The sequence below is a fragment of the Physeter macrocephalus genome, chromosome 16 (genome assembly GCF_002837175.3).
Source record: "Physeter macrocephalus isolate SW-GA chromosome 16, ASM283717v5, whole genome shotgun sequence".
Lineage (NCBI taxonomy): Eukaryota > Metazoa > Chordata > Mammalia > Artiodactyla > Physeteridae > Physeter > Physeter macrocephalus.
Window position 1 is genome coordinate 97,047,693 of NC_041229.1, and position 16,804 is coordinate 97,064,496.

Below are 16,804 nucleotides of genomic sequence, written 5' to 3' on the forward strand. Positions count from 1 at the left end.
CATACTCTGCCACAGGTTCAGGTATCCCCTCACACAGCAGCTACACTGGAAGGAAGCATGAGTGCTGGTGACAAGGAACAGTCTCAGCATCAAGTGACATAGCTGAGGCTAGAAAATTAGCTAACATCCAACTGTGATACCAAGAGGACCAAAGGAAAACAATGCATCGACTTTAATTCAGGCAATATGTGCGCTGATTTTGAAGGCTAAATATGTAAATATCTACTAGCAGATTAGATACATATCTACATCTCCACTTTCCATTTCCAGAAAACCAGGGATGAGCAATTTACCCACCAAGCTACCCACCACCTGAATACCTTTCAGGATTATAAAAACAAAAAAAAAAGGCTGTATACCAAACCAGATAGCTTTGAACCTAAAAAAGATTCTAACAGCCATAGTCTACAGACCAGAAGATGAGGTCAATAAGGAACAGCTGAAATGAACAATATGAACTGCTTCCTGGCTGATTAGCCAGATGCTTAAAAAGTAGGAAGAGCCATAGGGATAACACCCTGCCCTGAGCAGGGATAATATGGAGATAATAATCTGTCTCCTTCGGTGAAAGCATGCGTAAATGCTCTCTGCCATGTTAATCCTATGCCAGACATTGCTGGTGGGCAGAGCACTCACCGGACTCGTTCCATGTCACTAGCTGTCTTCACCACGGCAAAGGGCTCCCGTCGACTCCAGTCCCAGAAGTGGATCTCATTGGCAGTAGCAATCAGCAGGAGCTGAGCCGTAGGGTGGAAAGCCAGGGAGGCAATGGCATTGTTGCTATCTGTGAACCAGCTTTCACTGCCACCCTATGAATGAACAAATCCCAGACATTCTTAGGTTACAAGCTGCCAGCAGACTGAGACGTCAATTTGAAAAAAAAAAAAAAAAAAAAGGATCCATTTAACATAAAATGACTACTTGTAGGGCCTACTTTAAGTATGTCCTCTGAAAACAACGTACAAAACCAGCGATCTGACAGTGTCACCAACTTTATCAGAAAAACATTACTGTCAGCTCAGTTTTGTCATCTACAATCCATAAGCAATGAGCACCCACACAGCTCCTGTTTCTGTAGCCTGTGAAAACTCAAGCTTGGTGCGTGACATGGTGCACAACAACCCACTAGCCAGTCACCAGGACAAGGAGCACATTGCTTTGATGATCATGATCAGAATACAGTACAATCCTTGATCTAAAACAAGAGAAATCCATCCTGAAGATGTCTTAGAGTGTCCTATACTATGTCACAATGGGCAGACAGTTAAATAGGGTGTTCATCTTAGAATGGAGGGCTGTCGGCTACACTCCATATCAGTAAGTAGGCAATGATTACTGAATTAAGTACTCAGATATAGTCCTAAGAACCTGGCTAGTCTCTCCTCCAGAGTTAAGAACCCAAGGGTAAACAAGTCTCTGCATTTAGAGTACCAAAGAAAAGGAAACACTTACGTGTAAATCCCAAATCCTAACCTCCCCATCTAGGCAGCCAGAAGCAATAAGGCCTGAGATGGTAGGATGAAAAGTGACACACCATGGAGTGCGGCGGTGTCCAATCAGAGAATGAACACACTTGCCTGTCTTCACCTCCGTGATATAGATATTATGGTTTACATGGGTGGAGGCCAAGAGAGTCCTAGGGAATCAAAGAGGAGGAAGTAAATGTGAAGCATGTGGGAGGGTAACAAATTTTATCAGCTTTGGACAAAAATGAAAACTGACTTATTCCCCATCCCAACATGATAAAAACTACGCCTTGGGCATTACAAACAACAGAAACATTCTCATCTTTAAAAACTTTTGGCTTCTCCATTCTGTCCCCAGATGACACATAACCCTTTCAGAGACTATTTTTTCCAGCAGGGAAAACTATCACACCATTGGTGGCTTATATCACACAGGCAAAGGATTCTTATTGAGAAACTTTCCAAATTTTGATCCTCGACGTTCATAGATTCCTTTGCTTATTCCCATTATTATTATTTTTTTTTTTGCGGTACGCAGGCCTCTCACTGCTGTGGCCTCTCCTGTCGCGAAGCACAGGCTCCAGACGCACGGGCCCAGCCGCTCCGCGGCATGTGGGATCTTCCCGGACCAGGGCACGAACCCGTGTCCCCTGCATCGGCAGGAGGACTCTCAACCACTGTGCCACCAGGGACTGGTGTTGGGAATTGGTGTTGGGAATCCCTATTGGTGGAATAGGGATTCCCATTATTTTTATGGTTAGCACTGCTCATCTACTTTCTTTCCCTTTCTGATAACACTGGCAAAGCTCTGTTCATTCAGTGCTTCAAAGAGCCTTTAGGGGGCTTCCCTGGTGGTGCAGTGGTTAAGAATCCGCCTGCTAATGCAGGGGACACGGGTTCGAGCCCTGGTCCAGGAAGATCCCACATGCCACGGAGCAACTAAGCCCGTGTGCCACAACTACTGAGTCTGCGCTCTAGAGCCCGCGAGCCACAACTACTGAGCCCGCATGCCACAACTACTGAAGCCTGCGCGCCTAGAGACCGTGCTCCGCAACGAGAGAAGCCACCGCAATGAGAAGCCTGCGCACCGTAACCAAGAGTAGCCCCCGCTCGTCACAACTAGAGAAAGCCCGCGCGCAGCAAAGAAGACCCAATGCAGACAAAAATAAATAAATAAATTTAAAAAAAAAAAAAAAAGAGCCTTTAGGGATTTGACTTGGAAGATCAAGCTAGGCCAAATACACAGAAAGCAATGCTGTCACAAGTCTCAGGTAAAGTTTAGGTAAGGACTTGGTACCTGTCTGGGCTGAAGGCCAATAAAAAGGTAGAGCGTGGACTATCCGGCAGTTCTACTCTCTGAGAAACAAACAAACAAAAGTTAAAATACATTATTTATAAACTATGGCTCACTCTATCTCAAAAGCACCAAACCATTCTAGACTAGTATTTACAGTGTAAGCTTAAAAACTGGAGACAATGATCAAGCTACAAATTGAGAGAGATAAATCTAAATTACCTTCAGGAAAAATATCTAGCTCTCAAGAAAGATGATATTTCTAGCCCATTACGCTTCTAAATTTATTAAAACCTCCCCCCCACAAAAAACCAAGTTAGATATATCAATTCTCCTACACAAAATAAATTGTACCCCAACTCTATGTCATTAACCCATTCTAAGGCCCCATTCTAACCGTCACCCCTACAACTCCTATGTGAAAAACACCCATTTTTCTCACCTTGCCCTCCCATTTCATCCACCGGGTTTTATCTTCCACCAGCTCCTGCAGAAGTCGCTGAGCTCCAAAGGTCCGAGTGCCCCGTTCTCGCCCCCAGAGTATCCGGACAGCATTCTTCTCTGGAACAACCTTCATGGTCCTCAGTAGCCACTGTCACACCAGGCCCGGGAAGAGAAGGAGCGAGCAATAGCTCTACACGCTGAAGCAGCTAAAATGAGGCCATTCAGGTCCTTGTAAGTTGCCTTCATGGAAATCTAAGGCATAGACATTAATGTCAAAGAACATCTATTCTGCAGTCAGAGAAGATTCCCACTGCAAATACAATTCTAGCTCAAAGAGGAAAGTACTGTTCTTTTCATATTTAATGACATCTTCTCATAAAAGACCCTTCTCTCAGAACTTGTCTTCCAAGAATATTTCATCCTTAAATTCCTCCCATATCCTCCATAGCTCAGCCTTATATCTAAAGAACAGACCACTGTCTAAAGGAGTTATTCTTTTTATCAGGCAGTAAGAACTTTTTTACTAACCAAAAGGTCTAAAACCCTGTCAAAAACAAAACAAATCACAACACAATATCTGCACTCTGGGGACTTCCCTGGTAGTCCAGTGGTTAGGACTCCGTGCTTCCAATGCAGGGGTCACAGGGTCAATCCCTGGTCCAGGAACTAAAATCCTGCATGGCACATAGCACGGCCAAAAATAAAAATAAAAATCTGCACTCCCCACTCTGTGCCAAGCTGCTTCCCTAGTTGCTAGTAGTCCTCCTTATCACTTGGGCAGCCTCCAAACTAAAGGACAAGTAACCAATTTTAAAAGGCTATTACTTAAGGTATGGTTCTTATGCAGCAGCTTCAATTCTATCTCCTACCTAAAAGCAAGTGCACAGAACCACTTCGAGGTACCTTTCTCATTCTCTTTTTCTCTTCCCCACTCAAGTTCCAGAATAGAGGATAGAGGAGGAAAGAGAAGAAAAAATTTCAATTCCTTTTTCTCATCCACTGCAAGCCTTAACGGTATAAAACTGTCACAAAAAAAACACAAATTCTACTAAAATGTCAAATAGCAGCAAAATATACACATGTGCAACAATTAAAGAATTGTGGTCCCTCCAAACAATGGAAGATGCAGCCCAATGAAATGGCATTTGAAAAGAATACGTATATAAACCTCATTCATTGCAACACTGTTTCTTCAACTATATTTTGAAAAAATTCAAATATACAGAAAAGTTGAAGTCAGTAGAATAAATACCAACTACTCACCACTTAGACTCAAGAATTGCTAATATATTGTCAAATTTGCCTCATTTATCTCTATGGATAGAGATATATAAGGGTTGTTTTAATTTTCCTGTGAACCATTTCAGCAGGCATTGAGATACTCTAATCCTATATCCCTCACTGTGCATCTAAGAATGAAGACATTTAACTTCATAACCACAATACCATTATCACACCCATTATCATTTGTGCCTTTAATACACCAAATACACCAAAAAGTGTCTTTAAAAAAATCCAGAACCCAATCAAGGTTCAAGCAACGAATTTGGATGTTATGTCTCTTTAACTCTAGAATGGCCTCCAAGTTTTATTTTGGTTGGTTCTGTTTATGCTTATTTGTTTACAACACAAGCTTTTTAAAAAGACCAGGAGAGTTGACTTGTTGACTTGCAGTTGACAGTTACATCCTAGTTTTGTCTGATTATTTCCTCACAGTGCCATTTAGCTTGCATCTCTATCCCTAATACTTCCTGTAAACACTGACTAGATTTAGGTTAAGAGGCTTGGGCAAAAATGCTTCTCAGGTGACACTACCTATGTACCTCATCTCATGATGCAGCACATCATATTCTCAGACTGTTCCATTTAGTGAGACCTGGTAAATTACATGACCATTTGGCAAAACATGATCACTTGGCTGAGTCTGTAACAGCCAGAGCTCTCTTTATAAAGGTATATTTCCCCCTTTACAACTACTGATCTGTGGCTAACGTTTGGCACCATGTGAATATGCTATTCCTCTTCAACCTTTTGCTTAATCATTTAGCAGTCACTGATGATTCCTTTTTAAATTATTTCATTTGGGGGCTGGAATACGTTGATTTTCCAATTCCATCATTATTTCAACATTTATTAGCTGGCATTCTTCTGGAAAGAACTTCCCCTTAATAACTGAAGCAGAGTAAATGCTTAATTTTTTTCCCTTTAATTACTACTTCTTATTGTTTGTAATAACAAAAATTGGGCACAACCCAAGTCTCTAAAAGGGACTAAATGACTAATCTACGGTAAGGAAGATTCTCTGGGTACTGATAACAAGAGATCTCCAAGATACATTGTTCAGAGGAGGAAAAAGCAAAGAGCAAAACAACATATATAGTAAGGCTAACTTTTGCAAAAGAGGAGAAAATAATGGTCACTTATTAGGGACTGAAGGGACAAGGTAAATGGAGACAAAGATAGAAGCTAGACTTCTCAGTGTTTTTGTTTTATGACATTTTTATCTTTGAAATTACCTATTCAAAATTTATTTTTAAAATATTTAATAATGTGAAAAAATACATGTTAAGTGAAAAAAGCAGAATAGAAAATTATATATACAGTATGATCCAAATTTTATTTTTTTTTTTAATCTTTATGAATAACGATAGAGGCACTTCCCTGGTGGCACAGTGACTAATAATCCACCTGCCAATGCAGGGGACATGGGTTCAAGCCCTGGTCTGGGAAGATCCCACATGCTGCGGAGCAACTAAGCCTGTGTGTCACAACTACTGAGTCTGCGCTCTAGAGCCCGTGAGCCACAACTACTGAGCCCGCATGCCACAACTACTGAGCCCACATGCCACAACTACTGAAGCCCGTGCGCCTAGAGCCCGTGCTCCGCAACAAGATATGCCACTGCAGTGAGAAGCCCGCACACAGCAACGAAGAGTAGCCCCCGCTCACCGCAACTAGAGAAAGCCCGCGCGCAGCAACGAAGACCCAGTGCAGCCAAAAATAAATAAATAAATAATTTTTTTAAAAAAAAAATCATAAAAGAAAACAATGATAGAAGGGAAATATAAAAAGTATTAACCATGGTTCTCTTTGGGTGGCAGGATTATAGGTGACAATCATCAGAAAAGGCAGTGTTCTTTTTATTTTTTAAATTTAAAAAGTAATAAATGCTTACTGCAAAAAGTCAAACAATAATCAGCTCTTTACACTTCATGAAAGGCTGCAATCTAAAAAGTCCACAACTAGATGCATCCAAATACAGAAGGAAAAATATTTATCACCTGTGCTGAAATGAGTTTTCTCCCTGGAATACTAAAATTTAAAAAGTCAGAAAGATTCTACAGAAAAACATAATTCCAAGTTCCTAGTTGCATACAGCACAAAGTTCCCTAAGGATTAACTGAAGAACACTCTAGCCTGTATCCTTGTAGTAAAGCTCTCATCCCCCAGTAGCCTACAATATAAATACTATGTACACACTGAATGTGTCAACACAGTGCAGGCCAACCTCCTGCATAAACTAAGGATGAACTAACTGGAAAGAAATAATCTCCTTGGTGACCCTGACAACTCACGGTTTAAGACCAAAAGTCTGGAGGCTTCCCTGGTGGCGCAGTGGTTGAGAATCTGCCTGCCAATGCAGGGGACACGGGTTCGAGCCCTGATCTGGGAAGATCCCACATGCCGCGGAGCAAGTGGGCCCGTGAGCCACAATTACTCAGCCTGCGCGTCTGGAGCCTCTGCTCCGCAACAAGAGAAGCCGCGATAGTGAGAGGCCTGCGCACCGCAATGAAGAGTGGCCCCCGCTTGCCACAACTGGAGAAAGACCTCACACAGAAACGAAGACCCAATACAGCCATAAATAAATAAATTAATTAATTAATTAATTAATAATAATAAAAGTTTCCTTAAAAAAAAAAAAAAAAAAAAGACCAAAAGTCTGGAAGTGAAACTGCCACAAAGCTGAATAATTACTAACCAGGAAGGTGGCAGAAATACAGTTCCCATCCATTCACCTTAACCCTTAACTGAGCCTATAATTTTTTTAGAGTCAATCATTCTTTTACCTAATATAGAGAAGTTCAGCAGAAATGAGTTTTGAGGGTTCTTTGCCCTATAGTGCAACATTAAAAGTACTTTTAAACCATTTATAATCTTGTAACATGTGGTGAACACAGCAGCAGTCCAATTCCTAAAAAAAGTCTGACCTTCTGACCTCGTGTAACTCAAGAGGAAGAAAATATAGGTCACAAACACTGGATGATTCAGAAAACTGTGATGCAGTCTGAAGTTCCTACAGGAATCAGAAGGACGAGGGAAGAGCTGCTACAAATACCAGTTATGAAGAAAATTCAAAAACTAAAGCTCAGGATTACTTAAGAGCTTGTCTACCAATTCCCAGAGACCTAAACACACCAACAGTTCAAACAAGAGAAAGTCTGAATGATGGCAAGAAGTCAAAGGAACTAAAACAACTGCACAGTCTCTCTTTTGTGTGAAGAAAAAATATTTGCTCTGTTTCTTTAAAAGGATAAGGGGCCTTCTCCGATACACTCCTTACAGCCACCTGAGAAGAAATTTTACTTTGTTCTCCATAAAGAACAAAAGGAGCTAAATCAAACTGCAGTCAGGCAGGCCTGTTGCTGAGGAGGAAGTGCCAGTCAAGTGTATTTTTCATTCCTCTTTTTAAAAAAGAAGAAGAAACAAGTTTCCCAATCTGTCCCTTAAACCAGACTGGGACAAAGGGTGCCAAGAAGAATCTTTGTGATACCATTACACAAGCCCCCGGAATCAATCCTCAATCACCAAAAGCCTTGCGCATGTACAACCAAAAGGGCAAGACTGGGATAGGTACATAACAACATAACACAAATATTATTTGTTATTCCACCCCATTTCTAACCCCCCCCATAATACGATGATCATTCTAAAAAGATGGGAAGATAACCACCTTGAAAGGTTTTCTCTGCTTAATTCTAGAACAAAATTATATTTACTGAGCACTAATAAAACTCACCTAGAGATTATGCCCAGCCCAGTGGAAACTAAAGTCAGACTTACAGGTTCTCCTTGCAATTTGATCACCTTATGCTAGCAATTTCATTCCAGCTTCAAGCAATATGACTTTGGACAAGTTATTTAACCTCTATGAGACTTTTTTGCCCCCTCTGTAAATAGAATTGCAATATCTGCCTCATCAATTTGTTGTGAGGCTCCAATAAGAAAAGTGTGGTGGAGCATTAAGACCACTGCTGTTATTGTTGTCATTATTATTGAATCCTCTTTGGGGTTCACCATGGTTTCCCTCACCAAACAATATGGCCAACTAAAACCTCTGAGACCTGAGATGCCACGATTCCCAAAAGTAGCAGATTCCTAAGAAACATTTCAAAGGCTGTTACCAGACAATAAAATAAAAAGTACTCAGGGAAAGTACTGTACTCATTTGTGTGGCAAAAATAATTAAATGATATTTGGGCTACCTCTACATAAAAAGTGAATTAAAAAACAGAACCAACAACTTAGAGCTATATCTGCAAAACCTGGCTAATAATTCACACCCCAAATCCTCCCTACCAATAGCATTCCAGGGGTGTGAATCAGAAAGTTATTAGGCCTGGAAGCACTGTTAAAATGCAGGCCAATTATCTCATTTATTTGAGTAACTGCATCTCTCTTCACTTCACTATGCCCATGTAGGCAAAGTCTAAGAGTCAAATCAGCCATGTAATACCAACATATGTCCCAAAATAACATACAGGATTCAACCCAGGGTTAACTCTTTTTTTGTTGTTTTTGTTTTTTCTTTTTTTGGCCGCGCTACGTGGCACGCGGGATCTTAGTTCCCCAACCAGGAATCAAACCCACTCCCCCTGCACTAGAAGCACAGAGTCTTAACTGATAGACCACCAGGGAAGTCCTGAGGGTTAACTCTTTAAAAGAAAAAAAAAATCCTTTAAATACTAAACCTAGGATCACCTGCATAAGTAGAGTTCTCCCAACAACCGGAAAATTAACTACAAAATGTCAGGCCTTTAATTAGAGGCCTAAAAGTGGCCCAGTACTCTTTAGAAACTCCATGTGGGTGGAAATACACAGGGTTTTCTACAATTGGCAGCTCTGTTTTCATTAAGAGGACTTTCTACAGAGCATTTCAGGACACTTCAAATGACACCATATATGATCTGTGCCCAAAAATGTAAGCACCACAGCAGCAACCATCCCTGCCTCTATATAGCTCTTGCCTGACTCCTACAGCAGACTGAAGTTGGAGGGGAGCAGGGAATTTGGGGCAAAGCATCACAAATCTAGAACTGTAAACAGGTAACAAATTCTGAAAGCAAACACACCTGGAAGCATAAACACTTCAAATATTACCTGAGTTGTGTATCTACTATATACGGAGTACTAAAGGATATCCTAGGATATACCAAACTGCTAATTGCGGTTTAAGTCTACATAGAGAAACTTTAAGTAATGTTTGTTTAATTTTTTTATCCATAATTTCTAAATAAGAGATAGTATAGTGATACATGGGTCCTGAAATCAGACTGGCGATTGAATCCCGGCTCTGTCATTTTCTTGGTACATGAAGGTTTCTTGGAACAGTTACTTAACCTCCCCGAACTCCAGTTTCACCATCGTAAAAGATAGTATGTATATGATAGGATTACCACAAGGATTAAAAGACTTACCAAATGAAAAGTGCTTGCTATTATATAATTCCAGTGCTTGTACGAAAATAATACCTTCATTCTACAATGAAGAATTACAGAATCTAATGAGAAAAAAAATATTTAAGGCCACAAAGTCCTATAAACAATCAGACTAATTAAGGACAAATTCTACCAGACAAAATTAGACTGTCCACTGCAAAGGTCTCCAAACCATTTCATGTAAAAAAAAAAAAAAAAATCTTACCACTGTAACCTTAAAAAAATAAATAAAATCTCGAGATAATGGTTAAAATAATAATAACTAACACTTTCATAGTCCTTTTCATTCCCACTGTTCTTAGCACTTTACATAAAGTAACTCATTTACAATCCTCAGGTACATGAGGCCCTAAGAGAACAAGTCACACTGTCGGTGCTGGATTCAGAATCCAAACCCAGGCAGTCTGGCTCCAGAGTCTACATACTTCATTACAACAGAAAACTCCCTAATGCCTGAGATAAAACCTCCTATGTGGTCTCTCTCCTATTTCATGTACTAGTCTCACAGGTATTAGGCCCTCAATCAACATTTCACTGTCTTACCATATCAACTGGAAATCAGCTTGCTTTCTATTTTTAATGTTCATTTCCTCAAAGGTCAAGAAATTAAAGAATGATGCTGAGGGGAATTCCCTAGCAGTCCAGTGGTTAGGACCCTGCGCTTTCACTGCCAAGGGCACGGGTTCAATCCCTGGTGGGGGATCTAAGATCCCACAAACCCCACGGTGCGGCCAGAAAAAAATAAATGATGCTGAGGAAAAATGAAAAAAATTCTCATTCCTTCCTTTACAGCAACTTATTTACATAGTTTTTGTGAGAAAAGGGGACTTCAAAACCTTTGACCAGAAATAACTTTGAATTTGATAAAGTGCCAAATAAGACTATATCATGAAATTCAGCTACTATGTGTTTACCCTACAAACCTACCAACTCCATCCAAATAAGAAAAATTACCTATTAGGAAATAGAGACAGATGCCACAGTAATTTACTTTTGTACGGCAACCAGGATAGAACATAAATCTCAAAAAACACAGTCAACGAAGAATGTGATTGGGGGGCTTCCCTGGTGGCACAGTGGTTGAGAATCTGCCTGCCAATGCAGGGGACAGGGGTTCGAGCCCTGGTCTGGGAAGATCCCACATACCGCGGAGCAACTGGGCCCATGAGCCACAACTACTGAGCCTGTGCGTCTGGAGCCTGTGCTCCACAACAAGAGAGGCCGAGATAGTGAGAGGCCCGCGCGCCGCGATGAAGAGTGGCCCCCGCTCGCCGCAACTAGAGAAAGCCCTCGCACAGAAACGAAGACCCAACACAGCCAAAAATAAATAAATAAATTTACTTTTTTTAAAAATGTGATTGAACATACTCTGTCATGTCTGTGCATGTGCATACCCCTTTGTCAAACATGAAATATGACATCAACACACCTGAGAAAAGAAAAAGGGGAGTCTTCAATGTAGAGCCTCATACCAACCCTTTCTCATCCACATGGCAGACACATATGCTAGTGACCTCCCTGCATTGCTAGAGTTGGGATTCTCCACAACTAACTTAGTCTACCTGTCTGTGATAGGTTCTCTCCAAGGACAGTCTCCATCAATTCCTTCTACCCTACTCCCATGCTGCTCTGCCCATCAAGAGATAAGAACATATTTTTCTCTCCCTGAATCTGGGCTGACCCTGTGACTTGCTCTGACCACAGAGTATCGCAGAAGTGATGATGTGCCAGTTCCAGGACTGACAGCATCCACTTTCACTCTTGGAAGCCAACTACCAGGCTGCAAGGAAATTCAGGATGTCTCACTGGAGACAAACCATATAGAGACCTGGATGATAAGACACTACTAGGAGAGGCCACATTGAAGGTGCCAGACCAAGGAGTTGAAACCCTGTTGCCCTGTCTAACCCAGCCCAGCCACCAGCTGAAAGCAGACAAATGAGTGACCCCAACTGATGCGACACAGGGCAGAAGAACAAACCAGACAAACCCTGCCCAAATTCCTAACCCACAGGATCGTGAGAAACACATCATTGTCTCAAGCCACAACTTTGGAGGTGGTATGATACTGTGATTTATAATAAGGAATACATATTTGGTCTTAGTCCCCATTTTTGGCACAGAGCTCCTAAAACCCTTGAAATTTCCTGAGTGATAGAAGTCTTTTGTCATTCATAAGGAATCTCTTAAACTTATGCTAATAGATGACTTAGGGAGGTATCCCTAGAAAGCCTCAGGATGGGGCTGGTCACCAGAAAGACCAAGTGATTAGAAGGCTGGAACTTTCAGTCCCACCCACTGACCTCTGGGAGAGGAAAGGGGATAGATGGGCCTGCAGATTAAGCGCTATAAAAACTATTGAAGGGACTTGCCTGGTAGCACAGTGGTTGGGACTCCTCACTCCCAGTGCAGGGTACCCGAGTTCGATCCCTGCTCGGGGAACTAGATCCCACATGCATGCCGCAACTAAGAGTTTGCATGCCACGACTAAGGAGCCCGCATGCCACAACTAAGGAGCTGGCGAGCCACAACTAAGGAGCCCACCTCCCACAACTGAGACCCAGTGCAACCAAATGAATAAATAAATGGATATAAAAAATACATACACACACACACACACACACACACACACACATACATACATACTACTGTACAAGATCTGACGAGTTTCCAAGGTGGTGAACACATTCACAGCCCAGGAGGGTGATGCACCCCAGTTCCACAGGGACAGAGGCTCCTGTGCTTGGGACCCTTCCAGATCTTGCCCTATGTACTTCTTCATCTGGCTGTTCATCTGAATCCTTTATAACAAACTGGTAAATATAAGTAAATATTTGAGTTCTGTGAGCCGCTCTATCAAATTAGTCCAACCCAAGAAGGGAGTTGTGGGAACCTACCACCTATAGCCCATCAATCAGAAGCACAGGTTACAACCTGGACTTGCAATCAGCATCTAAAGTTGAGGGGGTGCAGTTTTTTGGGACTGAGCCCTTAAACCTGTGGGATCAGATGCTAACTCCAGGTAGAGAGTGTCAGAACTGAGTTAAATTTGTAGGACACCTGGTCAGTGTCTACTCAGAATTGGAGAAATGCTTGCCAGTTTTGGGAAAAAAAACACACATCAGAGGTGGTTTTTGTACAGCAACAGATAACTAAAACACTACTACCTAATACCCAGTGTACGTAATGCCTTGTTAGGACTCTATCTTCCTCACTAGACTACAAGCTCTGTGAGGGCAAAAATCATGTCTGTCCTAGTCCAGTACCTACTTTAGTGCCTAACATAGAAGAGAATGAATATGTGTGTGTATTTATATCCAACTGTGAGGAAAGCCCAAAACAAACACCAAACTCTCATAAATAGCAACACCTAGGTGAAAAAAAAAATGTGGTCAGTTATAGGTGGTGCTGTTGGTTCAAGGTCATAAATTCAATTTCTACGAGTCAAGTATCTCCAAAAAGAGAAAACTTTGTACCATTAACTAATCTCAACAAGTCATTTCATTATGTACCTGTCATTAATCAAGACAAGGCCAGGCAACGGAGTCTGAACAGGGCAAATCCATCCCTACCACTATTAAGGGGGAGGGGGGGGCTAAACCTAAATAAATACATATACAGAGATGACAGGAGTCTTTTGTACTTTTTATACTCATATAACAATGCTTCTTTATACTCATATTTGAAACACAGCATATTTAGAACAAAATACAGAAGCAGTGGATTTTCTGAGAGCAAGGTTGGGAATATGGGATATTGTATCTTCTGAGCTTGAGAGTGCTGGATATAAAAGTGATGTGATTTAATGGGTAAAGATAAGACTAATAGGTAAGAAGCTTCAATGACTGATTCCTACCACTGAGGTGTTACATAATCTTGAACAAATCACACTCTACATATAAAAACTGAAAGTAATAACACTCTCTCTTTCTACCTTAAAGGAATAATATCCTTGGAGTATCTTAGGAGTCGCAAAAAGTTCAAGGCAGGATTACAACTTTTCTAAGTAAAAGCCAAGTTAGGAACCAACAGTAATCAGAATAAACAATAAATGGGACTTCACACAAAGAAGTCCGACACATGCAGCTCTAAGAGAAAGTGCAAAGGAAACTACGGTGGCTATGAAGCAGAATCAGAGTACCTCTAATTAATCACCCGACAAACTAAAAGCAAATAATTTGATGGAATCAAGACCTATACAATCATAATTATACACAGCCCCTTTATAAGCAGCCAAAGACCAGAAATAAAATGTTAATAGAACCTGCACCTGTACTGTAGGCATGCACAGCATTTATGTTCAGAATTACAAATACCCTAAAATACAACTGGTCTGCCTCCAGAAAGTTAGGCTAAGAGATAATAGTGAATCAAGTACCTGTAAAAGGTTGTCAGCCCAAATTTACCAAGAGATAAGCAAGCAATGTAACCTCTTTTTCTCATATCTACACCCCCCAGGGTGTTTTTTATATATAAACTCAGTGTAAGGCAGACCACTACAGGGTATATCACAAATAAGCTAACAACTTTCCAAAATGCTTTGAAGATATAAAACTAAATAAATTCTAGTGACTGTTATTATAATGAAGGGGAGGAAAAAAACACCAGCTTTTCTGCTATAGATTTTGCTGACTACAGTTTCCTAAAGTAACTCACAATGAGATAACCTAATGTCTGCAACATAGTAAAGTTTACGCTCAAAAACAAGTATGATCAAAGCTAGAAACAGAAAGCCCTAAGACCCAAATTTGAGACTGACCATCTTCCTTACTCTCACTTACCTCAGAAGAATGAAGAGAAAAGAAACGAAGCTTCACCTGCAAACTCTTCTGGGGAAAACAGTGAGCTGAGAACCCCTGAAAACTCAAGGAAGAACACAGAGGAAACCACTGAACCAAAAAGAAATTGAAGCTCAATTTTTGAGTCCCAAGCTGTCAACAAAATCAGGACCAGGAAGGCTACTGCTAAGTGCACAAAAATGGCAAGAGATTTCCTACTAGCAAGCGAAAAAGAAAGAAAGAAAAAAAAAAAAGAGTAGCTTTTGATGGAAGAAATTTCACAGAGACAAAAACAGCTTAACCCCAGAAATGGGAACTGACCCCAGCTGCCTCAGGCAAACAGGCCTAATGGCTTTGGCAACAACATACCTTTCATACACCAACAACATTAGGAGGCTGAAGTAGAGCCGATTTCAAATCACGAAGGATCACATCTTTCTGTTTTCTGCGTAGTCTTTGGGAAAAAGAGTCCAGCTCTCCTCCCTGGAGTACCACACTGCCCCCAGTAGTTCCTGGAAACTCCTGGAGCCACAGCAACAGTACTGTAAAAAGCTTTGAGAACATTAAGCCAGGTATCCTCACAAGCCCAGACAGGTAAGATTACTCACCAGACAAATAAGAACATTTAAACCTGGAAGAGGTTAAGAAATTCATCTAGGTTTGCAAGATGAGTCAGCAGGCAAAGCAGGATTTGAATTCAGGCTTTTCCTTCAGATAGTATCAGACCTTGACTCTCAGTCCTTGGCTCAGCAGATACTGTGTTCAGTGTTCTCCAATGTTAGAGTCAGCCCAGGTCAGGTTCTTGGCTGACTAGAATAGGGAAAGGAAAAATTTCCCTCAAGGCTTCAGGAAAAGGAGAAGTCAAATTATTAAATGAAGAGCTCTTATGCTAAAAGGTCCAGATGCCCTTCTACCTTGCCAATCACATTTCTCAGCCAATCAAAATAAGGCACTGGATTTTAAGAACCCAGTCATTTTAAGCTCTGACTAGAAGTTGGATTGTATTTCCCCTACTTCCCAAATAAAAAACATTTAAGGGGGACTGGAAAGCCGCAAAAGCAATAACAGACAGCCAGCAAGTGTTTACTGAGTATCTATGTACTCAGCACTATTCTAGGCACTGAGGATACTACAGCAAATGAGAACATACCTGCCCTCAAGGAGCTTATGTGATTATTTATGTAATTTTTAAAAATGATGACACTTTCAAGTACTGATAAATGTTAAGAAGAAAATATGAAAAGTAATGTTTTTGGGGGGCGGATAAAGGAAGGAAATCAACAGTTCAGAATCACTTTCTAGTTTTCTATGACTATGAGCCTGAGAAAATATGAATAACTCAGGAGAAACTTTAAAATATTTTCATACAAACTAATACTACAATAAATATAATCCAACATCACTTCCTATTTTTAAATAATTATATATAAGACTAAATTTGAAATAGCATTCAAAGAAAGTATTCTTACCTCAAAAGTTACAGCAATCTTAAAGCCTTACAAGTACATGGCAGTAAGATCCCAATATTTATCCTATCATCCACCAACTGAAAAGACAAGCCCAGTGGCAGAATATAACACATATATTTAAAGCAATACTTTTATCGAACATTCACTGAATATGTGCTACACACCTGACAGTGCTAAGCACTTTTCCACACATTATCTCATTTACATCTCACAGCAACACTATGAAGATAGGTACTATCATTATCCCCATTTACAAATCACAAAACTGAGGCTTAGAGAGGTTAAATGATTTGTCCATGTAGAGGAGAGATTCAAAATCAAATCAGATGGGACTTCCCTGGCAGTCCAGTGGTTAAGACTTTGCCTCCAATGCAGGGGGAGCTGGTTCAATCCCTGGTCAGGGAGCTAAGATCCCACATGCCTCAGGGCCAAAAAACCAAAACATAAAACAGAAGCAATATTGTAACAAATTCAATAAAGACTTAAGAAAAAAGAAAAAATCAGATGCCAAAGTGCACACTCTAACCACTACACTATATTGTTTCTATAGAACAAGCACTAAACCTCAGATACAGAAAAAAACCTTTTTTGTGTCCTCACACCTAGGTTAAAATTACAAAGAATTAATTCAGGAGAC

General features: G+C 40.7%; 1 protein-coding gene across 12 annotated transcripts in view; it reads right to left on the bottom strand.

Moving 5' to 3' along the window:
* LOC102989160 (activating molecule in BECN1-regulated autophagy protein 1) overlaps nucleotides 1-16,804 on the bottom strand; it is a 164,135-nt gene that overhangs the window by 130,850 nt on the left and 16,481 nt on the right. For 5 of the 12 annotated variants that reach the window (XM_055091401.1, XM_055091394.1, XM_055091403.1 and 2 more), the window contains 6 exons: nucleotides 15,307-15,508; nucleotides 15,068-15,220; nucleotides 3,203-3,456; nucleotides 2,764-2,822; nucleotides 1,453-1,636; nucleotides 637-809 (listed from right to left, as the gene is read on the bottom strand). In XM_055091401.1, coding sequence (XP_054947376.1) covers nucleotides 637-809; nucleotides 1,453-1,636; nucleotides 2,764-2,822; nucleotides 3,203-3,337 — 551 coding nt within the window. In that variant the 5' untranslated portion in view covers nucleotides 3,338-3,456; nucleotides 15,068-15,220; nucleotides 15,307-15,508. Of the gene's footprint in view, nucleotides 1-636; nucleotides 810-1,452; nucleotides 1,637-2,763; nucleotides 2,823-3,202; nucleotides 3,457-9,899; nucleotides 9,961-14,701; nucleotides 14,777-15,067; nucleotides 15,251-15,306; nucleotides 15,509-16,804 lie in introns of those variants that run through there. The other 7 variants (XM_055091395.1, XM_055091402.1, XM_055091398.1 and 4 more) reach the window with 6 other exon arrangements.